Below are 25,467 nucleotides of genomic sequence, written 5' to 3'. Positions count from 1 at the left end.
TTGAAACACCCTCATAATCACACCCAGGAGTGGGTTTCCATGTCGATTGTAAATCTAATCAATTTGACAGTGAATATTAATCATCATAGACTTTACTATTTCTTTTTTTATTTTTGATATTTGATATTGACTTTATTTATTTATTATTATTATTATTATTAAGAGATTTTCTATTCATTTTACATACCAATTACAGATTCCCCTCTCCTCCCTCCTCCCATCTCAGCCCTCCTCCCAACCCACCCCCCATTCCCACCTCCTCCACAGCAAGATCTCATGTAACTGAAGTTTTTCTGTTCCTGCCTGGCTCCTGTTGCCCCATGGTCCATAGCTGCTCAGACCCAAGTAAACACACAGAGGCTTATATTAATTATGAACTGTATGGCCTAATGATTGGCTCAGGCTTCTCGATAGCTAGATCTTACATCTTAAATTAACCCATTTCTATAAATCTATACTTTGCCACATGGCTCATGGCTTACCAGTACCTTTATATCTTGCTTCTCCTGGTGGTGGCTTGCAGCATCTCTCCCCACCTTCTTCCTGGCTCTCTCTTTTAATTTCCTGCCTGCCTCTAAGCTGCCTTGCCATAGGCCAAATGGCTTTATTTATCAACCAATCAGAGCAACACATATTCGCAGTGTATAGAAAGACATTCCAGCATCAGTCTCCATGGGGAGTCAGCAGACCCGGGCACATTCTATTGAGGCAGGTCCAAGTCCCTCCCCCTGCACCAAGGCTGCGCAAGGTGTCTTATAGTCCAATTGTAGAGACCCCTCCCGGTTAGAGTAGTGTTTGCAGAAAACATCATGTATGTATTCATTCATGAGAAGAGGTACCTGTGTACTGCAGACCCCTGAGGCAGGGCCCATCTCTTCATACTACTTAGAGAAGCCCAAAAGAAAGGCTCCCTGTAGGTCAAGAGAACTCCCTGTAGCAAGAGAACTACAATGATCAGGTTGTTTGTGTCCAGCACCTTGCTTAGTCTCACTGATTAGAAAACTCTTACCTTACTCTTTGGGGAGTGAGTGAGTGCAAGAAAAAAAAAAACAGGCAGTTTTTGCCAGTCTTCCATTACTAAGAATGACTCATTAATGAATCAAGGCAGGAATGTCTATGGGAGGAGAAAATGTTTCGGTCCATCTACCATACTATAACATTCTTTACTGTGACTTCTCTCATCAAATCTCATATCCGCCCCCTTTGCCTTTGCCCTTGTTGGACTGAAGGCATCCATGGCACCTATATAATGTTCTGGAGAGCAAGTCATATTTATTGATTGTGGTAGAACATTAGACCAAGTCTCTCTCAGTTACTCTGACTGGTTATGACAAATGTGTAGTGCTTTATAGCTCTGATCACTGTGTACCTCAGAAGGCCATTGCCACCTTGAGAAAACAGACAGAGGCTTTCCAAGGTGGAGGACAACTGAGGATCTGCCTGTTTAACAATGTACTTACAGTCCTTGGTGACGGTACAGAAAAACATGTGGCCAAGACTTTCTGCTATGTTTGTATATGTTCTTTGAAGTAAAACATAAGTTTTGCAGCTTATAGAAAAATAATGCACAGTTGGAACACTGTCAACATGAGAAAACAATACAGTATGGTTTCCCATTACAGTTTGGCTTAGTTAGGCTAGGATAAAACACCACGATCAAAACGACTTTGGTAGGAAAGGGTTTATTTTGATTATACTTAGATTTCACAGTCCATCACTGAGAGAAGTCAGGGCAGGAACCTAGAGTCAGGGGCTGATAGAGAGGCCATGGAGGGGTGCAGCTTACTGGCTTCTTGCTCCTCATGGTTTTCTCAGCCTGCTTTCTTTTTCTTTTCTTTCTTTTCTTTTTTTTGCGGGCCAGGGTTTGAGACAGTGTTTCTCTGTGTAGTTTTGGTGCCTGTCCTGGATCTAGCTCTGTAGACCAAGCTGGCCTTGAACTCACAGGGATCTGCCTGGCTCTGCCTCCCAAGTGCTGGGATTAAAGGTGTGCACCACCACCACCACCACCACCAGGCTCAGCCTGCTTTCTTATAGCACCCAGGACCACTAGCCCAGGGATGGCACCTAAAGTGAGCTAGGTCCTCCCACAGTGATCATCAATCAAGAAGATGCCTCATGGGCTTGTCCTTGGCCAATCTGGTAGGGGCATTTCCTCAATTGAGATTCCCTCTTCCCAAATGACCCTCGCTTGTGTCAAGCTGATATAAAACTAGCCAGCATAAGTTTATCATCCTGGTTTTGGTTAATATTATTGTTAGTTTTTGAAGCAGCAGCATCTCGAAAATTCTCCTGTCTTATCCTCCTAAGTGTTGGGATTACAAGAACATACTACCACATTTTACCCGGGTTCATTCTTATTTAAGAGGATCATTTAGATTTTTATTTTATTATCTTTTATCCAGTAGCCAATGAGTGTTTACTTTTTGATAAGTCTAAAGAGAACATACTGGAATCTCAGTGAAATGGCTCAGTGGGTAAAGGTGCTTGTCCACAAAAGCTGAAAACCTGAGTTTGATCCCTGGAACCCACATTGTAGAAGAAGAGAACTGAATCCTGCAAGAAGTTCTGTCACACACATACACACGCGCACACACACACACACACACACACACACACACACACACACACACACACCACCACACACATACTCTAAATGTAATTTTTAAACTGCTTCCAGGATTGAGCCAGGCATAGTGGAGCATTCCTATAATTCCAGTACTTGGGAGGTAGAGGTAGAAAGAATGAGAGTTCAAGGTCATCCTTAGCTACACAGTGAGTTTGAGGCTAGCCAAGGCTACACATGAGACCCTCTCTCAAAACAATGAAACAAAACAAAAAAGAGCAGGAACATGAAAGCGTTGTGCTTACTTAAATAAGCCAGACAAAAAAGGACAAATATATGGTTTCACTCATGAGTAAAATGCCTGAAATAAGCAAGTTCACAGAAACAGAAAGTAGAATAGAATGGTGGTTACCAGGGCCTGAGAGAATGGGGGATTGTTTAATGGAAATGGATGGCAGCAATTGTTGCACAATAGTATGGATGTACCTACTGTTATATAGCTGTACCTTTAAAAATGGTTATGATGGGCTGAGTGTTGGCTCACAGTTATAATAATCCTAGCACTTAGGAAACTAAGGCAGGAGGATCTGAAGTTCAAGACCAGTGTGCTATACATAGTGAGCTGAGGGCCAGCCTGGGCTACCTGTGACCCTTTGTAATGCCATAATATATGTCCTTTTCACAGTTTTAAAACATGGAGCTATCTCCACAGCTTCTGTTCCAAATGGTTGTTCTAACTGTATAGAAGTTAATTGAGTTATATAGTCTTTGGGTCTGGTTAATTTTGGTATGTGTTTTTTTCTGATAATAAAGCTTAAAATAAATAAATAAAAATGAAGCCAGCTTGTCTGTTGCTATATGTTGAAATCAAATCCAACTCTAGTGTTCATCTAAAAAGAGGATATAGGAAAATGCCTTAGCTTGTTTTGTATTATAATAAAATACTTGAAGCTTGGTGTTTCATGAAGAAAAGATACTTGTTTTGGATCATAGTTTTTGGAAGCATAGTAGTTGAAGAGCATAGTACCAACATTTGTTGGGCTTCTGGTGATGTAGCTACATGGAAGAAAAGAAGAAAATTGGGTACATATGAAAGGGTATGTCTGTGTGAGGCAAGGAAGGCTGGTTCTCATTCTAACTCATCCTTATAGTAAATAATCCAGTCCCAGAAAGTGTAGCTTGAGGCCTGTGGTGTGATTCACTGCATAAAAGCAGATGGCTCAGTGGTTAAGTGCACTGACTGCTCTTCGAAAGGACCCGGGTTCAATTCCCAGCACCCACATGGCAGCTCACAACTGTCTGTAAGTCCAAGATCTGACCCCTCTCACACAGACATACATGCAGGCAAGACACCAATGCAACCAATGCACATAAAAAAAGATGGAAGGAGAGAACTGATTCCACAAACTTGTCCTCTGACCTTACATGTGCACCGGCATGCATACACACACACACACACACACACACACACACACACACACACACACAATCTTTAGTTGACTAATCATATCCAAACCATGTTACCATCCTAAACATTGTCACAAAACATAAATATAGGACATGGTGTTACCAGCTGAATTTCGTAAAATATGTATCTTTCTTCCAGGGCCATCTTACAGATACCATGTATTTCTTTGGGGATGACTTTGGGGGGTGTATGTATACTAAGCCCTATAATTGTTTCTATAGAAGGATGAAGTTATGCAATATCTTGGAACAAAATTTCTTGTGAAGAGTTTTATGGTCAAGTTCAGTATCTGGCCTTGTTTTGGTTTTCCAGGACAATTTCAAAAGCATATCCACAGTCTCCAAAGACAATGAAGCCCCCATATATGGGGTCTCCTGTGAAGTATCGCTTTCCTCCCATTCCCAGTGAAGAAACACTCAAGAAGAAGGCAGAGAAGGAGAAGAGCAATAAGGAAAAGGAAGGTGCCACTGGTCAGCAGACCACTGGCCTACCCATAGAAGAAATCCTAGAGAAGCACATGGCGGACAAACATGCCACTGAGAAGCACATGGCAGACAAACATGCCACTGAGAAGCACATGGCGGACAAACATGCCACTGAGAAGCACATGGCGGACAAGTATGCCACCGAGAAGTATGTCACTGATAAGCATGCTACTGAGAAACATTCTGCCACAGGAGGAAAGGCTGAGCACAGTGCAGGTAAACCTTATCTGTTGATGTTATGAGTTAACCGTGCCCTTCCCCTCATAGTTCTTCCTCAGTCCTTACCTATATGTCATTCTCTCATGTTTTGGGGGAGAAGGGGTTTTGTCCTAGGACAACTCCATCTCCTTGTACACTCCCTCAGACTTGCTCATCATTTTTTAATCCTCCCTTCTTTCTGAGGAGACCTAGGCCTTGACTCTGCTTATGACTGTGGAACTTATGACACATAGGAGTGCTAAGATGGGCCACATAGGCCTATATGTGTGCTTCTGCACAAGAGAGCACTAGCTTTAGTCCTTAAAGTCTCTGACATGTACTGAGTTCACTAAGATGGTAGTGTTGTGGAACTTGCTTGTAGCTGTCCTCAACTGTTTCCTGCCCACACTGAGGCATGAACATACCCAGGGTCACAGCTAGTCCATTGTAGCTTCTTCTGCTTAGTGACTAACTGTAACACCGTTTTGCAGTGTTTGCCATCACTACACTGAGTTAAATAGTTTTGTGTCCACTTCTACGTGAGTGGACTCATTGTGCTCATTTCCCCTGGATTTCTTTGCTACTGCTTGTCTGACTGCCTCAGGAAAAGCCACAGCAGGTACCACTGATGCAGGGGAAGCTGCAAAGATCCTAGCTGAGAAGAGACGTCAGGCTCGGCTACAGAAGGAACAAGAGGAGCAAGAACGCCTGGAGAAGGAAGAACAAGACAGGTATCCAGGAGCTCAGACTTGTGTAATCTGATGTCCAGGTGGGCTTGGGAAGATTGGCTTGCCTTTCTTTTTACAGTGTTTGTGTTGCCAGAACCTGGACAGAAGTATAGGAATCAAGAGTGCATAGACTTCACAGACATTCTAGGTCATTAACAGTGACAGAACTTTGCTGTTTTCTGAGGACCTAGAAACCCACATGTCTAGGATCTAAATATTATAGGTACCTTCCTTCCCTTGCTTGGATATAGAGACAACTATATAGGCAACTCTAGTAGAGCTATGAGGAGAGTTTGAGCTTTGATGATAGATTGAGTCTCCCTGGAAAGACAGAAGATTCTGGATATAGAGATCTTGACTCTGCTTCCCAGATGATGCTAACTCATGCTCTAAAGTCAGGGAGGGAAGAGACTTGGTCAGAGTCCCGTAGATAAGAAGCCAGAGAGAAGAGCCAACCCCTTTGCCCATGAGAATGGGGCATGTGGAAATCCTCTCCTGGAGCAAGACAAAGGATATCATTGCAGTGGTCTCTGAATATTGGGAGGGTATCTATCAGAAGTGTTCAGGGAACATAGTGAAAATGTACTGGCCCTAGTCTCATTCTAGTTTAGCAGTTCATCAATGTCTGAAAGCCACTGTGGCAATAGTGCCAAGACACTTTGATGGGATACAGGCAGTCCTGCTTTTTCTGATCTTCGTGTTCAGAAAGGCAACACATGGTTAAAGGACAAGGTCAATTTTATCACTACAAGGAGAAGAGGCTCTTGGGATGATCACAGAGTACAATCTGGTACCGTTTAAGGAGTGAGACAGGAAGCAAGCAGTGCTATAGCACTTGAAGGCCAGCACTGAATTTAAGGTAACAAATAAGAAGATATTCTTTACAAATCTTGTAAAACCTTTGTGGTTTCTTTTTTTTCCAAGACAAGGTTTCTCTGTGTAGCCCTGGCTGTCCTGGAACTCACTCTGTAGACCAGGCTGGTCTTGAACTCAGATCTGCCTGCCTCTGCCTCCCAAGTGCTGGGATTAAAGGTGTGCGCCACCACCACCTGGCGTGTGGTTTCTGATTAAATGTTTATTTATCTATTCTTTTTTGTTTGTTTGTTTTTACAGTTGGGGGATAGGTCCCTTCTGAACATCTCTAATTATTTTGTTTTGTTATTGTTGGATGGTGTATTCAGGCTGGTTTGGGTGGGCTGGAAGTTATGTGAAGGGAAAGTCATAGGTAATGTAGTCATGACATTTCAAATGACAGACTTGGTAGATGTAGCCACAGAAATACAACATCCCCTGAGTAGGTGAGTGATATTCTTGTTGCTGTGTACTTCAAAAGGGAAGTTGTTTACCTTCCAGCTACTATGTTCTCTCATTTCCTTCACAGTCCAGCTGCAGAAAGAAGTGATTACCTTCCTGTCTTTATTTTCCCAGTTCACACTGTTCACACTTCCACCTTTCATTACCAGATTCTTTTTTTTTGTTTGTTTGTTTGGTTTTTTTTTGGTTTTTCGAGACAGGGTTTCTCTGTGTAGCTTTGCGCCTCTCCTGCAACTCACTTGGTAGCCCAGGCTGGCCTCGAACTCACAGAGATCCGCCTGCCTCTGCCTCCCGAGTGCTGGGATTAAAGGCGTGCGCCACCACCGCCCGGCTCATTACCAGATTCTTAATTCGATGCTTGGTTTCCTTTGGCCCTGTGGGACTTGTCCTTGATTTTCTTTTGTCTCCTGCATCTTACCTGTTCAGTCCCCTTAAATATTGTCTGGACTCCAAGTCCTTTGTCCTTGACCAGTGCTCTGCCTGTCAAGTCCTCCCTGAACATGGTGTTGCTAGCTATTGTCCCTGCCATACTTCCAGTTTCCTCTGGCTTCAAAATATTTATGGCTGACAGTTCGTGCATCAGTGTGTTAAGTGAACTTGTTCTCATCTCCCTTCCTGACTTCATTTTCCATTTACCTTGTGTTTATCACCAATTTTTGAAGCTAACTGTAGCTTTGTTTTGTAAACCTTCTATACTTTTTGGAACATACTGAAGACTCCTGAATCTGTGCCTAGACCCTGAATTTAATCTAAAGCTGCATTGTCTTACACCATAGTGCCTACATATATGTAACTGTAAATTGAGGAAAATTCAATTCCTTAGCCTTATTAGACACATCATTGTTTATAGACACATGTAGCTAGTAGTTACCAGAATAAACAACATAATTCTATGAATCATTTCACTATCTCAGAAAGTTCTGTTAGCTAGCATTTGTCTATAAGTCAAAACCTATATTTCCAAGTACATATTTTAGTGTGTTGCAAGTTTATCTCAAATTCAGCATCTTGAAGCCATAAACTTGTATACATCACTCAGACTTCTTGTTCATATTATACACTCCATACTGTCCCAAAGTTAGACATCTCAGAGCTGCTTTCAACATTTCCATTGTCCTTCACATTACATCAGTTGTTAGGGAAGTCTTCACTGGCTCTCATGTTAGCATTTCTATCCTCCCCATGCTCCTCCAGCATCAGATAGATCAGCTAGACTGTGCCTGTGGAATCTTAACTGAGTGCTCCAGATCTCCCAGAGCTTGTCCATTTTCTGTGCTGTTTCCAAAGTGACTTTCCTTAAATAAATGTGGCTATCCTTGCTAGTGAGTCTTGATTACAGAATTTATCCAAACCTCCCAACAAGTCTTCCATGGACTGGCCACTCCTTGCTCCTCTTCCTTCTCTCCCCCCGCCCCCGCCAGCCTTCATCTCTCCTCATGTACTCTAGTATGCATCTCCACACCAAAAAACCCTTGCTTGTGCTATGCCTCCACATGAGCTCATGCTCCTTGCCACATGATATGTCTTTCTTTCTCAAGATGCAGGTCAACTCACTTCTATGGCCTTTCTGGACCTGTTCTGGGGAGGGAGCTGATCTCCTCCCTCTTTGAGCTTAGCTTTCTTTGAGCTTAGCTTTCAGCTGACTAAGGGCCTCATTTGTCCACAGGCTGTCTCCCTTTTCTAGTTACTATTTTAAAAGTCCAGAGTACAGTTGTGGATCACTGTTGCTTGGTGCTCAGTGAAGAAGAAGAAGACCAATTAAAATGGCCTCAGTGACAGCAGTGGGTTAAGTGGACTCAAGCGCTACAATTTCATGGTGAAGGCAAGAGAAAAGGGAGTATACAGGCTTACACAAGTAAAAAGAAAGGGACTTATTTGGAGGAGATGTTAAAATTTGATTTGAAGTATTTAAGATGATGGCATACCTAATAAGAGACCATGGAAAGGCGAAAAAATCAGTCTGAAAAGCTAAAAATTAACTCTCTGATTTCAGATAAACATAGGCACCTGCAGAACACACAGGTAGTTGGAAATAAAATAGAAGCCTGTGGCGTAGGTGAAACTGAATAAATACATTTAACCCCAAATCAGTTTTCCTCTCTCTTGCCAGAATGTGAAGCTTTGATAGTGCCACGTGTGAGGTGAGAAAGGAAAGTACCAGACAGCCTGAGGCTGGAACACAGCGGACATCTCTTGGAATAGGATCATCCTCACATCTGTTTTGTTTAGTTTCAATAGTTAAAGTCACAGAAATGTGATTACCAATTGAGAGAATGTAGCAAAAAATAAAGATACTTGTGCTAAACTCTGGAAAGCCCAGTTATTGTCACCTGTGAAAGCCCAGTTATTGTTACCTACTGTTGACGGAAACACTGTCCAAATCATGGATCTGGGAGATCTTTAAGGAAAGGGATTATTAGGTGTTTTGGCAACTAGTCCCTAAAAGAGCAAAAAGCTGGTCCAGTTCCAGATGGCTGTGATATCAGGATATCAGAGCTCTCTCAGAAGCCCACATAGCAATCCCAGTCTCTAGACTTGGGGATGGCCCAAGACATACAGGGAGATTCTTGGAGTTGGGGCAAGCAAACTGATACCATAGATCCAGTCTGGGGAAGACATCTGCAAAGACTAGCAAAGAGGAGAACTTCCTGGTATTACAAAATAGATTACATGCAGGAGCTGAAATGGCTGTTAGAAGCCCATATCAAAGAATATTTGAGTAAAGCTTATCATGACCAGGTCACATAGCCAACCTGAAGTCATTGTCCAAATGACAGCACAGGCCTGAAACTGCAGGCAGGCATCTACAGTGCTGTTCATACCTGGCTTCTGGCTGGCTACGTCTCTAGCTGGCAAGTGGTTTGGGTGCAAGCTAGGGCAGGCACTGGCCTTCCAATGTGTGGCAGCAAGGTAAGGTGGAGGCAGGAGGAAGACAGGACAGTACCACCTCAAGGTGGCCAGAGGCTGTGAGGGCCTCATGGGAAGAAAATTCAGTGTTGTCAGGCTATTGTAAGATATATTGAGGCTTAGGAAAGACTATATTTGTCTTGGGGTTTAAGCAATGAACAGATTTTTGGAGACAAATTATTGAGAAGACGTGTGTAAAAACATGAAGCATCCTGAAAGAGGTAAGAGGGTAGTCATAAGCAGAAGGCAGGCGGGAGAGAGTTTAAGAGGATGAATTGGGATGCCTGAGACCTGAGTATTTTTGGAGCCCATGCGAAATTGTATATAGAAGGGCAAAACTGGCATAGGAAGGAATGGGAACTAGCGAAAGAAGTAAGAGCAATGAGGAGTGGTAGAATTTATTGCCTCAGTGGTAGTCGTATTTACAGTCCTTTGCATATTAATCAGAACAGGCAGGGAACGTTCTCAGTCATAATACAGTGAATCAGTGAGTGAAGTTTAAGAAGCAATTTTCTCTGTAAAGTAGTGGTAATACTGTCAACTAAAATAATGATAAAGGTTGACAACAAGTGATTGTCCATATGGAATCCAAGGGATGAGACTAAAAATACATCAGCTGAGACTAAGGAGTACAAGATCAATCAGCTTTGTTGGTGCCTTTCTCTAGGCAGCCTGGGAAGCCAGAGAAGGGCATGAGTAATGCTAATGACCACCCAGGCTGGGAATTGGGGAACAGAATAGCCCCAGTGTCATCACTGAAATTCTCAGGTGGGGACCCAGAGGCATGGGGGAGATCCTGAGGGAAAGAAGAGGGTAGAAGTTTGTACAGTGCTCACCAGGGAAGGTCACCGAAGAGGTAGAAGGATGGGCTAAGATCAGATCGAAGATTGATGGTGAAGATGAAGCTTTTTAAATGAAAACTTAAAATGCATAGGAATATTGAACAGTGAAGTCCACATATTCATCCACAAGACTAAGCAATTCAAGGCCCACATGACTGGCGTGGGCACACTATGACAGTGAGGGACTGAGAGATGGAGGGCATTAGATGAAGACCCTTCCCAGTGGCCAGTGACCAAGACAAGGGATATCCATTAACTACTGAATAATAATAACACTTTCTACTTGGTAGGGAAGGAGGACTGGGCTTGGATGGGTATGATAACAAGGATCAAGAGGATGACAGAACTGCTCCCAGGTTTGATGAACGCTAGAAGAAGATTAGTAAAAGACAAAAGATTTCTACTATTCAAAGAGAAACTAGAGTGTAGAGGTAGCTTAGTGACAGTGACAAATGTGGTGGGCTTAGGTGGCCTTGGTAGAGGGCTGATGGGAAAGGAGGAAATTGTTCTTAAAGGGAGAAGGTTCATACTTGAAAATTGTGAAATACTTGGTTTCACATGGGCAGCCAGATTTTTTTGTGCTAGTTTTTAACTACTTTCAAGGGAAGTAAAGTGGATGTAAGAGGGAATCTTTTCAGTAAGAGAATGGAATTGCCATTGGATGCACCGAGGAAAAGGGTAAGCAGAGGCTGGTAGGTATGTGGGAAGGAATTTATGTTTTCAGTGATAATGAGGGTTAAGGAAATTTAGGACCATAAGAATGTTACTAAAACACTCTTAGTCTCTCTCACTCTCGCTCACTTGCTCTCTCTCGCGCTCGCGGTATCTCTCTCTCTCTCTCTCTCTCTCTCTCTCTCTCTCTCTCTCTCTCTCTCTCTCTCTCTCTCTCTCTTGTGTGTGTCTGTGTGTCTTGTCTGCCTGCCTGCCTGCCTGTCTGTCTGTCTGTCGTCTCTGTCTGTGTGTATGCGTGTGTGTGAACATGTTGAGATTTACGTGCTATGGTCAGCACATGGTCTGTTGGTAGTTTGCCTTTGGAGTGTGTCTTCCTCTAACAGTGCTTTTGGTCTCAAAAGGCTAGAAAAAGAGGAATTGAAAAGAAAGGCACAAGAGGAAAGGCTGCGTCTAGAAGAAGCCCGTAAGCAAGAAGAGGAAAAGAAGCAACAGGAAGAAGAGAAGAAAAAGGCAGGAGAGAAGGCAAAACAGAAAGCTGAGGAGGAGCTGGTGTCCAAAGAGAAACAAGAAAAGGAAAAACAAGAAAAAGCCGTGATTGAAAAGCAGGTACAGTCTGAGGGCTCAGACTTTCCTTGTTTTTCAATGGCCTTAGTTGATATTGGGCAAAATTTGTTTAATTTGAATGACTCATAATAAGAACTTGAAGTTTTTTCCTAAATTCCCTGTGCTGGTTATTAAATATAGCTTACATGAAATAAAGTGAAGTTATTAATGTGTGCCATATGAGCTTGGAGTTCTCTACTAGAGGTAGACACTGGAATAAGAATTTGGGTGCCACTGGTTTTTTTGGGAGAAAAATCCCATGAATATGGTATGGGAGTAAAGTCCCTGACTGTGACTCAGTGCCTAAGAGGCTAGAGCTTGTGACTTAGAACTTCCTCCCCGAGGAGTGAGGAAACTGGACAAGTCACTTACTAACACGACTCCTTACTGTGGAACACTGCTCCTCGGGTGAATTAGATTCTGGAATTGTCTGCCGATGTGCATATTTCCTGGCCTGCCCACGGACACAGAGACCTTCCCCGTGTGTGAGGCCTAACTCTTGGTTGGCCCGTTTCTTTCAGAAAGAAGCAGCAGAAGTAAAGGCGCAGGAGGCAGCTCAGCAGATGCGTTTAGAGAGAGAACAGATCATGCTACAGATTGAGCAGGAGCGACTGGAGCGGAAGAAGGTAAGAGGTGGGGGATCACAGGACCCAAGGGATAGGCAGGGATCCAGTCTAGGGCTTTAGTATGGGTTTTGCTATCATGTTCTATTGGTCACTGAGAAGGGAGTGATTAGGAAGCTCCATTAGTGGGAAGAGTGCTTGTTTATCACATATAAGGCCATTTGTTCAACCCTCAGCCCTGAAATCAGTAGAGCTCTTTTTGTGATTTTGAATTTTTCCATCTTGCCTTTCATTTCTGTCAGTTTTGTTACACACACACACACACACACACACAGTGTATGTTAAAGCCCTATGTTACTTGAATATATATATATATATATATATATATATATATATGATAGTTACATTTTCTTTTTGAATTGACATGAAATTCCCTTTTCAGTTCTTTTTTTTGTTTGTTTGTTTGCTTTTGGAGATGATGTTTCTCTTTGTAGCACTGGCTGTCCTGGAACTCGCTCTGTAGATCAGGCTGCCCTCAAACTCAGAGATCTGCTTGTCTCTGCCTCCCGGGTGTTGGGACTAAAGGCATGGGCCAACATGCCTAGTGATCTCATAATATTCCTTCAAGTCTCCTTTGGCACCCTTTTTATGATTTATGTCTTGATGGTAAATCTTTTTCCATATTTTTCTTTGAAGCTGTATATTTTTATGAGCATACTTTGTAAATAGCATATAGTCAGGACTTGCTATCTGAATCTAATTTAACAGTGTTTGTCTTTTAATTGAAATATTTATTCCTTTTAAACTTAATGTACTTACATATCTAGTTGGGTTTAAGGAGACTGATTATAAAGACCTGCTTTTGTGGTGTCCTAGGCCCAGTGTGGCCTTTGTGTTGCTGTAGGTCTAGGAGATAAGGGATCTGTGGTCCTTCCTGAGCTACTGTTCAGCTTAGCTTTCTATAGCAGTCCTCTTGAATGGCAAATGACAAGTTGTTGATTTATGGAGAAGAAGAAAGCTGCTATACAAACTGTATGTTAATTCTAGATCTGGGTTAGTACATTCCTTCGACCTTGTTTGTAGCAGTGGAGGACTTCTGCAGAACCAATGGGAAACCTTTCTGTGATACTTTCCGTCTGCTCACAGTGACCTTTTACATGTTTTCTGAGAAATAGGAAATTGTATATGGAGCCAACTTTTTCAAACATTTTATTCTTACTTAATTTACTTAGTTTATTCTTACAACTTTTTATTCTCTTACACCTTCCCGCAAACACAGAGAATAGATGAAATCATGAAGAGAACAAGGAAGAGTGATGCGTCTCTAGAAGCGAAGGTAAGAATTCAGATAGCCATTACATCATGAGTGGAGAAGAACAGCATCATTTAGTGACGCTGAAAGTTTGGAACAAATGTCTAGAAAAAGTACATTTTTCCTTTTCTGTGTAAGACAAGGCTCAGGAAGGAACTGAGACCTTAAAGGAAAGAGAAATTTCAGAGATGAAGAAAGTAAAAGATACTCCTAGAGTAGTAGAGTGGTAATACAAGAAAAGACACAGTAGTTTGAAGAGAAAAGTGACATAATAATTAAGAGAAATACAGAGCATCAAAGAATCACTTCCTGCTTTGTTCCAGAAGGGCTCTGAATACTCCCTGGTGCTTTTTAAAAAGTGTTTGTCTTTGTAATGTCAATATTTCAACCTTCATCACCTTCCTAATTTCTTTTCCAGTCACTGCCATTGATTGATTTTTAACTTTTATTTCATTTTATAGTTATTTTTTATTGGATACTTTTTCTTTTTTTCTCCTTTCCCCATTCTTTCTTAGTCATCCACCTTCTATTTTTTTTCCTAGAAGGAAGACCCCAAAGTGGAGATTCAGCCTGTGGCAGATGTGGAAAATAAGACAAAACCAGTTGTCCCCAACAAAATAGGTGAGTGTGAGGTTTGGTGTTTGGGTCCTCTAGGTGATGAGGACTAGTGAACCTTCCTGCTGGGGCTGGAGGTCAGGGTAGTGCAGCTAGGTCCCAAGGCAGTGGCTGCTGGCAGTTTTGCCTCCTGAGACATCTTTCCAGCATAAGGGTTACTGGCTCCATTTGGGAAACCACCGCCTTCCTCACCTTCTCTAATTGTTATGTGGCCCAGGATGCTCTCCAGAGACCTTGACTGTACATCAGGTATTACTAAGACCTGGCTTATCTCTTAAACTGAGGCTCTGCAGACACTGATAATGAGATCCTATTCCCTTCTCCTTTGTGAAGCTAATTGCATGGCGTTATTGTCAGTTCTTTCCACAAACAAACCAACAACAACAACAACAACAACAAAAAAACCATTGTGTTATTGGTGAAAGAAAGTATGAAAATAATTGCCTTGTTATGTGCTTCCTGCTACTTTATCAATTTTGAAATTTCTGATTCATCTGAAGACTTTGTGTTCTTGATCAGAAATCAATGGATTGAACACCTGCCAGGAAGTAAATGGCTCAGAGCGTGCTGCTCTGGAAACCTTCCCCCAAGACATTTTCTCCCATGGTCTTAAACCAGTTGGGGCACCTGTTCATCTGGAGGGCCTTGATGGGAAATCAAACAGTCTGGATGATTCAACTGAAGAAGTTCAATCCATGGATGTGAGGTATGTTCATTTATTTTGCACTTAATTTTGATCTCTTTGCCAGTCACTGCCAATTGCTCCATTTTTCCCCACTTTCCCCACCTTTTTCATTTCTTTTAGTTGTTTCTTTACAATATACCTTTTCTTACTTTATCCCTTCACTCATCTTTCCTGTCCATACTGAAATCACCTCAAAGCAGGTTTTGTTGATGCAGGAAAGCTGTCACTGGTGTAATGTAAGTGTCTTGAGTTTGGCATCCGGGAGACAGGGTTTCGTGGCATGTGATTTACAGGAGGAGGACTGTAGAGTGAGGGAAGGCATTAAGTAAGGATGTGTTCTCATTCTCCTGGGAGATGGAGAGGCTGCTTTTCCACCGGGACATCATTTGTATCACTATATATAGTGATATATATTAGTCATTCAGTGTAGGCAAGGCACTGCAGGTTGGATGATGCAGGAGTAACTGTGGCCATAATGGCTCCTGTCAGTTAAAAGAAATTGTTGAAAGAAAGGATAGCAGCTGTGAATCTTCGACTAGCCAGCCCTCTGAAGCTGGGAAGTAGTGTACCTGCAAGTAAAGGAGGTCTCGCCTGACCACAACAGCGTTGTCCTGTGTCCACGAAGTCTCACATTTAAGTGAACTTTTAATTTAATGCTGAGGATGATGGCAGATGCTTGTAATCCAAGCACTTTGGAGGCTAAGACTAGAGAACCAAGAGTTGGACAGCAGCCTGGGCTGCATAACAAGGTTTTGCCACAGAAGGATGATGGGGGAAAGTTTGTTGTTAAAGACCCAATGAAAAACTAATTTGTTCTCAGTTACTAAAACCCTAAGGTATTCTTAAACTGGTATGTTTGCCGTTGACGTCATGTGGCAAATTACTCTGTGATAAAAAGAGCTAATTTGCTTGTGATTGAGGTAGAGGTGTTAGAGTCAGGGGTAGCTCTCCAAGTCAGGGGAGTGTGACAGTATTTTATAGAAGTTCTACCGGAACTCCTACCTGTTAAGAGCTTACCCTTTTCTCATCAGCCATGAACCCTCTGCTTTATCTGAGCAGATAGGAGCAACCTATGACACACATTGATCATTAATATCCATTCGTCCACATTGGGCTTTAACTAAACACATGAACATCTAAGTTGCAACAGTCCTATCACCAGCAGAGAAAATCCTGTATAGACTGACAGTAGAGCTCCCAACCAACCCTCAACTGGATATTCCCATACCCCCAACATCATGTGTGGCACCTTCCCCTAACTGGTGCCATTCTGCTCCCAGCAGAGAAAAACAGAGGTAATCAGAACGGTTAACACACCCATGTTGAGCCAAGTATGCTTTAGTTTATGTTTGGGGGGCAAGACATGGTGCCATTGGCCAGGATTCATAAAAGTGAATGGGCTTTATATACTGAATTCTCCTTTAGAGAAAGGTTACTACTAGAGCCACATGTAAGCTTGTGGTGGCATTCTCTTACTTGTGTTCTTTATTGTTGTTGATGGTGGTAGTAGTGGGTTTTTGAGACAGAGTTTCATGTAGCTCAGGCTGGCCTCAAAATCACTATGTACCTCACATTGACCTTGAACTTTTAATTCCCCTAAGTGACGATATTATAGGTATGTGCCACCATGCCCAGATTTTCTCTGTGTTCTTGAGTTGAAATAAGGGGAATGATGGGGAAAGCTGTAGGTGGAGCCAGATGTTTATACTTAATAAGGCAGCTTGCCCAGATACTCAAAGATGTTAGGTCAGTTATGGTGCCTTAGCTTGGCTCAGGTGTAAGGGAAGTGGATCCTTTGAGCTTCTACAAATCTACCAGTTTTTCTAGATTCTTCTCTAAGATCTCATGAAGGAAGAGGAGCCTGACATCAGCCTTATTCTATATGTTAAGAGTCTTCCTGGGACAGGCCCTTAATTCTTAGCCTACTAGTCTTCAGGACCTGGATATGCTCCTTTGCTATACCTAAAGCAGACAGCAGCAGTGAAACGCCCCATCTCTAGGGAAAGGAAATAAAGAAAAAGCAAGCTTCAGCTGGGTATGGAGTTGCCTAGAGTGAGAGAAGGTTCCATGTTCCCATTCCCTAACCTTAACTAGGCACATGCTTTATGTGGCCCTGCATCAACTCTTCTCAGCATGGTTACTTCACATCTCAAAGGAGTGATGGGAGGAAGAAATAACTCTTCTCATTTTACAGGGGACAGGAACCTGAAGCCAGCTCCAGGAAGAGCAGTTCACCATAGACAGCACTGCTGGAAGGGCAGCACCAGGAGGCCCCAGTGCAAATTAGGGCCCTTTTCACCTCACTTGAACTTTCAGCCCTTACTTGCTCTTGGAATGTCCCAGCCTAAAAGCTGTGGGAGGGCATTGCTTCTCTGCAGTAATGTGGTAGTGCCTGTAGATTTTTTCCTTTCAACCCTCAGACACTGAGCTCTCCCTTCACTGCCCCGCCCATCTGCTTCCTTTGTTCTCATCTGCAGGGACCTTGTGTCTATCTGCTTCCCAGATGTGAACTCATCTGTTGTTCTCTTAACTCTCTTTTCCATAAGAGCAGTATAGTAAAACCACACAAAAAAAAGGGAAGTGTCGGGCGGTGGTGGTGCACACCTTTAATCCCAGTACTCAGGAGGCAGAGGCAGAGGGATCTCTGTGAGTTCGAGGCCAGCCTGGTCTACAAAGTGAGTTCCAGGCCAGCCAGGACTGTTCACAGAGAAACTCTGTCTTGAAAAAAAGAAAAAGACGGAAGTACATTAACACACCGTGTTTCATTCTCATGTTCTCTCTGCTCTCTGTCTCTCATTCTCTGTCTCCCTCATCTCTTCTAGTCCTGTTTCCAAAGAAGAGCTTATCTCCATCCCAGAATTTTCACCAGTGAGTGAAATGATTCCTGGGATGTCTCTGGACCAAAATGGAACTGGTAATGCCCGGGCACTTCAAGATATCTTAGATTTTACTGGCCCCCCCACATTCCCCAAGAAATCCAGTGAAAATCTCAGCCTTGATGACTGTAACAAAAACCTCATTGAAGGATTTAACAGTCCTGGGCAAGAAACAACTCTGAACACCTTCTGTTGACAAAGACAGCATTCCTCTAATAAAAGGTACAGTCTTTTAATGATACTCTAAATCTATAATTCCCCAACTGAGATTTGTAAAGATCAGATAAGTGCCATGCGGCCTCTTGGACAACTGATTTTATTTGAAAATTACAAACATGGATATTTATTGCGGCACACACTGAATGAGACGGATTCTAAGTGATTCCTTTATATGTGACTCCCTAATGTAGTGTTCTACTCACGTTGTCCTTGTTTAGAGCTGTGGGTAGGAAGGTTGAGAAGGTTTGATGGCCAATGTATTTCAGGTAGCATCTTTTTAGAGGCCAGGAGAGAATGCTGAGGGTAGTTCTACTAGAGTGAACCTCTCCTCTCAGTCTCCTTCAGTGACTTCCCATCCTCTACCTGTAATCACTCATGCAGACTGAGTGATGAGCAAATGGTCAGCTCTTTTGTTGACCTATTCGGGATTCTTCACAAACAGACATCGGTTTCGAGGTCAAAGCTGAGGGGAGAGCGGAAAGAACTTGATTTGTGTGTCCTGAGCTCTTTTGTTGTCAAAATGCTTTTGTTCTCACTGGCACTGTGATGCTCACTCTTGTGTGATTGCTCAGTCTATCTTTTTGACCTCTGGAGTCTCTCATTCTCTCCTTTCTCCCTCACCCTCTGTGTTTTACAACTAAGCTCATATTCTACTACTGAACAACACCAGTCACACTCATGTGAGAGTCTTTATCAGTTCTATGCATTTAAATGCATCAGTTATATGTACAGTTGTGTACACTTATATTTCACATTTGATTGATTTCAGTTTAGGATTTTAAAAATAAATTTAAGCCTGTGTGCATATACACAGGAGTAAAGAAAGGCCTCTGAGACCAGAGGCCTCACATTCCCCCTGGATCTGGAGTTACAGGCAGTTGTAAGTTTCCTGACATGAGTACTGGGAATCAAATTAAGGTCCTGTGCAAGAGCAGTAAGCACTCTTAACCCCTGAGCCGTTTCTCTAGCAGCTGGCACTTCTTTTTGAACAGTGAAAACATAATTAGGGTCTATAATCAAATCCTGGAGCAGTTAGTAATTCCTATTGCTCCTGTCATTTTATTTTAAATTGTTTGGGGTTTTGTGTAGGTGTATATGGTGTCTGCTGAGTGTGCACAGGTATCTTCATCTGTTCTTCTCCACCTTATTCCTTTGAGACAGGGTCTGTCACTAAACCTGGAGGTCATCTGTTCTGGCTAGGCTATCTGAACACTGAGCTGCAGCAATCCTCCTGCCCCACCCCACCCCACACTGTGATTACAGGTGCCTGTGGCCATGTACCTCTTCTGTGTGTGTGTGCTGGGGATCTGTACTCACACTGATTCCTGCACAGCACCCCACACTGTGATTACAGGTGCCTGTGGCCATGTACCTCTTCTGTGTGTGTGCTGGGGATCTGTACTCACACTGATTCCTGCACAGCACCCCACACTGTGATTACAGGTGCCTGTGGCCATGTACCTCTTCGGTGTGTGTGCTGGGGATCTGTACTCACACTGATTCCTGCACAGCACCCCACACTGTGATTACAGGTGCCTGTGGCCATGTACCTCTTCGGTGTGTGTGCTGGGGATCTGTACTCACACTGATTCCTGCACAGCACCCCACACTGTGATTACAGGTGCCTGTGGCCATGTACCTCTTCGGTGTGTGTGCTGGGGATCTGTACTCACACTGATTCCTGCACAGCAAGCACTTTTACCTACTGAGTTTTCCCAGTCCTTCTGCCATTGTAGACTCTTAAAAAGGGTTTTAGGTTCTCAGAATTCCATCACTTTATTTCTTATGGTGCTGGATTCTAACAGAAATTTGATGCCTAAACTGATTTAGTCTAATTTTTTAATCAAATAGAGTAATAGAGTGGGAAGGCCACAAAGTTATATTTTGTGTACTGATTTCCACCTGACCTCAATCCTTGCCTATAGAGACTACAGTATAGACAATGAACTCTAGAGTCTCTTTCAGTCAGTTCTCTTCAGAGTCCCTGGAGCCCTTTGACACAGGAGAGGAAATACATGACAGGCCACTTTTAATATTTTGAGAGAGGGTCTCACGTAGATTAGACTGGCCTTGAACTCACTATGTAGACTAGAATGATCTTGAATTTCTGAAAGAGTGGCTGCTTTCTAGAACACTGAAAACATGAATTCATCTGAGCATTCTGTCTTCTTGACAGTTGCATGGCTTAGTATTCATTAAGAGGTTTCTTTTGTTGTTAGTATACCTTGATTTAATTAACTTCCATCCAATTCACTTACCTCAATATCCAGTAAACTCATTATGCAGGTTCAAGGCTCTTAATATTTTCCCCACATCTTAGCTGAAAGAAATGTCCTAAAAGAAAAAAACAATCTTGACTGAATCACTTTATTCACATTGCTTATGTATTCTCATGAGATTTAGACTAGTTCCCAAATCCTTCTAAACCAAAGGTGGTTTATTGCCAGAGTGCTTGAGACATTAAACACCTTTAGGTTTGGGTGCAAGGACAGTCTTGGTGGCTTAGAGTATCCCATTCTTCCCTCCCTCATCCTTCCTAAAACTGCACCAGCCCTACTTCCTCAGTGGAGAACTGTTCTTCGCTCAAGGGAAGAAAAATCTCAAAACATCTGCCAATTTTAGAGAAGTCCCATATGAGGAATATTTGACCCTACTCAAAAAATGATTCTGTGGAAACTGCTACTCTTTCTGTTGAGAAATACTGTATTAGCCAAGGAAGAGTGCAAAATACTTGGTTTCTGCCTTGATCTTACCTGGTTTTGTTTTTGAATTGACACAGGTGGTGTTTGGATCACCATGAAGCTGTCGGTGTTAAATCTGAGCTGCTAGCCACCTGAAGAAGCTTCTTTCGCCCTTAACCGCTGGATTCCAAATTACTAGATCAGAGTGTAACTGTATTCCTAGGTAGTTTGGCAAACACTGGCCTCTCTTGGTAGAAACCTTGAGATTTTTGCCTTGTTGGGCTTTAGCAAAGTTTCATTTTATGGTTCTATTTATGAGCTTCAGCTGCTGCTAAAGCACTTCTTTGTCCTTCTCTAATATAACCTGCGAGATGCTGCCTGGGAACTGCACTTTAGGACACTTGCATTCCCAGAGTTGGAGCACATATACATTAGATATCTCTTCCTATAAAAATCTTCTATTTATCCACATCTAGTTAAACATGTACTCAACCTGGGCTGCTTATATCCTTTTTTTTTTTTATTGGTGGGGGAGAAATCTAGCCATTTTCTCTCCCTCTCAGGTTTCTGTTTATTTTTATTATTAAGCCTCATCACCTGCAGAGCATTATCCCACATTGCTTGTTTGGGCATTAAAGAAATGTTTGGTCGAATAAATAATTAAATAGTGGCAATTATTTCTTTCCCCCTTATGGACATGGACATGGACAACTGAATCTAGCAAGGACTCTTTCTTGTCACACCTTTAAAATCTCCAAATTGTCACTCCAAACCATTGAATGAATCAAGTCTCCTGCAGGTGGTTGTTTTCGTGGTTTTGCTCTTTGTCTCCTGGATCTTGGAAGTTTCTTTTTGTTTGCTGCTTCCTGTGTTTGCTTAACTGTAATAAAAAAGTCACAGTGCTTTGAAAGGGGGCCCCAAGTTGGTCCCAGTATGTCACTTTAATAGACTTTAACATTAAAAAGTCTGAACGAGAAAAATGACACTAGAATGTATAACTCCATATATTTTATGCCATTAATGCCATATTAAAATTTTTCATTTTTTGTGGTGAAATGTAGCTTTACTATTAAAAGGACATTTTCTTTGGAGCTTTTTGTTTTGACTTGTACCTTAAACCTTTTGAAAAGATCCTTAATTTTGAGATTTACAACCAGGAGATATAAACAAATCTCACTAGTGATCTTGTTCTGTACTTTTAAAGCTGGTACAGTTTAAGAATATATTAGTCTCAGAAGCTATGTATGTTTATGTGATATAGTCTAAATAAAATGCATACCTCTAAGAATGTTGTGCCATTGGCCTTGATGAATATCAAAGGAGATATATCTTTTATGACAAGCACACAGATGATAGCATGGTCTGACGTCTAAAAAAAATAGCTGGCCATTATTCTTAAAGCTTTATTTTGCTAAGTGTCCATTTCATTGAGCTTCATTGTACCTCACAGCACCATTGTAATCATGTGATGCCTCATTTGCATGATGTGTACATTCTGTTTGAGGTTAAATACATTTTCATTGAAGAGTCTGATGGCTTGCTGGTGTTTTGTTTCTGTATACTCAGTAAAGAAACTTGCTGAAACCAATTCACATAATTAAAACCTGAAACCAGGTAGAGAAAAAAGGCCAATTGATTTCTTCATAGGTGTTCTTTCTCTGTCAAATTCATTAAAAAATTCCTCCTCAGTTGTCAGTGCCAAGTGGAGCCAGCTGTGGCTTTAGTGGTGGCCTGTCCCTAGAACATGATGAACTTTGGAAAATGGTTAGGTTGCTGTGCTTTCATACAAGTAATGATGCAAGCAGTTGTTAGCTAATTTTGGTATAATTGAAGAGACTTTGACAGAGCACTTTGGCATTCAGGTGATTGTAATGGGAGTATTGGTTCTTACTTTCAAGGATGTGGAAACCCAGACCTGATTTTTTGTACTTGTGGTCTGATTTTTCCTGGGGAGATATGAACAAGTGTCTGTTCACCCAAGATAAGCACTGACAATGACAGAAACCCAAGTCTGGCTTGGTGAACCAGTGAGTTTATTGGGGTTCCTTCAGGTGTATGGATGAGGGATTATTTACAGGCACACAGATGAATGAAAGGTAACTGTATCACATAAAAGACTACCCCAGCGTGGTGATGACTCTCAACAACTCAATCCCTGCAGTTTTACAATGTTCTTACAAGTCACTTGCAGACAGCTTAGCAGGAGACAGCTCTCACCAGCAATTGTTTACTGTTTGTATAATTTTGAAGGGCCTTGTGAACCTTGTAAGTTTCAGGAGTCTGTTACTTTTGCTTACATCATCATCACACATATAAGTCTCCTTCCCTTGAGGGAAGGGGTATTTTTAGTCAGAGAAAATGACCATAGGCTTGTTCCTACTCCCTGAATAATGGTACCAACCCAGGGATTAGACTTTGGAACCTTCATGGTGACTTCTCCAGAGCAATCTGAAGCTGAGGGCCCAGTCAGCACAGCACTCCCAGGTTCTGTTTACAGAGCCTCTGAGCATGATGACCAGAAAGACCATGCTGGGAAACGTAGGAAGCATTAGAAGAAGTCCTGTCTGCACCTTCATGTCAGACTTCCAATCTCCAGAACTGATGTTTAAATAAATCTAGCCATCTACAGTAAAAAATTTTAAAACATTGGAGAAAAAAAATTGAAGATGACACAAGAAAGGGAGACCTCCTATGCACATGGAATGGTAGTGTTAATAATATGAAAATGGTTATCCTACCAAAACCAATCTACAGATTCAGTATAATCTCCAATATTCCAAAAACATTTTGTACTGAAACTGAAAAATCAATCTTAAAATTCATATTGAAGCCCAAAATAATACCCTAGAGATAGGCAAAACAATCCTGAACAATGAAAAAAACACTGGTGGGGGTGTCACTGTTGCTGATTTCAAGTTACAGGGTAGAGCCATAGTAGTAAAACCAGCATGGCATCAGGACAAAAGCAGACACAGTGATCAACGGAAGAGCATTGAAGAGCCAGGTATAATTACACATACTACAACTCCCTGATTTCTGACAGAGACGCCAAAAACATACCCTAGAGAAAAGATAGCTATTTAAACAATTGTATTGAGAAATCTAGCTATATACATACAGAAGGAAATTTGATTCTTCTCTCTCAACCTGCACACAAATCAATGCCAAATGAATCATAAATCTCAATGATAGATCTAAAACTTCTAGAAGAAAAAGTAGGAAATACACTTCAGTATTGGGTAAGGACTTTCTGAATAGGGCTCCAGTCATCCAGGAATAAATACAACAATCAACAATTTTGACTTTATGAAATTTAAAAAGCCTCTATACAAAAAGGAAACTGTTAAACAGCTGGTCATCGTGCAGAGAATAAATGTTCTCAGTTATGAATGGGATAACCATATCACACCATGTTATCACCACAAGGCTCAGAAATCATTGTGGAAAAGAAAGGCAGGAAGATTCTAAAAGCCAGAGATCAGGGAGAACCAGAGCAAAACAGAGTATTTCTGGATGTGACAGGACTATTAGACTCATAAACTATAGTTGCTATAATGAACTGAGTGGTGTCTCTTCTAACACAAATTTCTGTTGAAGTACTACCAATATGAATACATTCGAAAACAGTCCCTTAATCCAGTTTGACTGTGTGGTGTAATAATAAGAGGAAGAGACTCAGTAGGTTTGCACACACAGAGAAGAGGCCATAAAAGGACACAAGAAGATGGACAACTATAAACCAGCCTTCAAAGCACCCTAATTCTTGTTCTAGCCTCCAAACTATGGGAAACATTTTTTATTATGTAAACTACTCCACTTTGTTATAGTGGTCTAACAAACTAACTCAGTATTTGCCAACCTGCAATTTAAAAAAAAAAAACAACAAAACAAAACTTTTTTCCCATATAGGAAAAGACAACGTATTAAGCAGTCCCATTTAAAAAAAAAATAAAATCATGTTCTAGGGGACAGAAATTTCTTGTAATGCTTTTCTTACCTTCTTAAAGAACACTGCAGGGGCCAGTTCAGATCCAGTTAGTGTCCGTAGTAAAAACATGGGCTATGATGAAACATTCATTCTGTACCCTGTTTTATAAATTAGATATCATGAAAAATCTGTGAAACTATGGTAATAGAGAACAAACAGGTTATAGTCACATATCCTCTTCAGAGAATGACTTTCTAAGGACTTGAGTAAAAGGAGATGAATCTTCTTGTAGCTACAGCCATCACTCTGATGTCTGACAACAATGTCAAAGTGGAACCAGAAACTTTCATTTTAGAGAAGCCATTGACTAGGGTTTGCCAACAAACACACTTATGTTGGGGACAGGCCATAATAACGCAGTTGATACATTTACTAAGATAAGGGTGCAAGTGAATCATTGGCAACAGAGCTCTATATAACAGTCAATACATACAAAAATGTTAAGACCGACCAAGTCATCCACAAATAAACTTTTACTGAAATTCCCCAAAACATAACTAGGAAAACAGATGGTGATCGTGGAAATGGATGGAATGGTTGTTACTCAGTGCTTACTGCCAAGCCTGACCACCTGAGTTTGATGCCTAGAACCGCCATGGTACAAGGAAGACAAGGGATTTCCCCAAGTTGTACTCTGACCTTCGCATGTGTTCTATGACACGTGTGTGTGTACACACTCACACGCACACCAATAAATAAGTGTAAAAGAAAAAGAAGGAAAAATTAAAAAGTACTTTTTGTGTAGTGG

The 25,467-nt window shown here is 41.7% G+C and overlaps 1 protein-coding gene across 5 annotated transcripts in view; it reads left to right on the top strand.

Moving 5' to 3' along the window:
• Map7d2 (MAP7 domain containing 2) overlaps positions 1-22,261 on the top strand; it is a 130,592-nt gene extending 108,331 nt beyond the window's left edge. For 4 of the 5 annotated variants that reach the window (XM_052727939.1, XM_052727685.1, XM_052727779.1 and 1 more), the window contains 9 exons: positions 4,344-4,732; positions 5,319-5,445; positions 11,579-11,783; positions 12,302-12,406; positions 13,623-13,679; positions 14,198-14,276; positions 14,790-14,976; positions 17,778-18,053; positions 20,830-22,261. In XM_052727939.1, the coding sequence (XP_052583899.1) occupies positions 4,344-4,732; positions 5,319-5,445; positions 11,579-11,783; positions 12,302-12,406; positions 13,623-13,679; positions 14,198-14,276; positions 14,790-14,976; positions 17,778-18,027 (1,399 nt within the window). In that variant the 3' untranslated portion in view covers positions 18,028-18,053; positions 20,830-22,261. The remainder of the gene's footprint in view (positions 1-4,343; positions 4,733-5,318; positions 5,446-11,578; positions 11,784-12,301; positions 12,407-13,622; positions 13,680-14,197; positions 14,277-14,789; positions 14,977-17,777; positions 18,054-20,829) is intronic. The other variant, XM_052727860.1, reaches the window with a different exon arrangement.
• Positions 22,262-25,467: the final 3,206 nt, after the last annotated feature.

The sequence above is a fragment of the Peromyscus californicus genome, unplaced genomic scaffold (genome assembly GCF_007827085.1).
Source record: "Peromyscus californicus insignis strain IS unplaced genomic scaffold, ASM782708v3 Scaffold_10__1_contigs__length_136768540, whole genome shotgun sequence".
In the NCBI taxonomy this organism is placed as follows: Eukaryota; Metazoa; Chordata; class Mammalia; order Rodentia; family Cricetidae; genus Peromyscus; species Peromyscus californicus.
The sequence above is the reverse complement of the archived record's forward strand: the minus strand, read 5'-3'. Positions and strand labels throughout refer to the sequence as shown.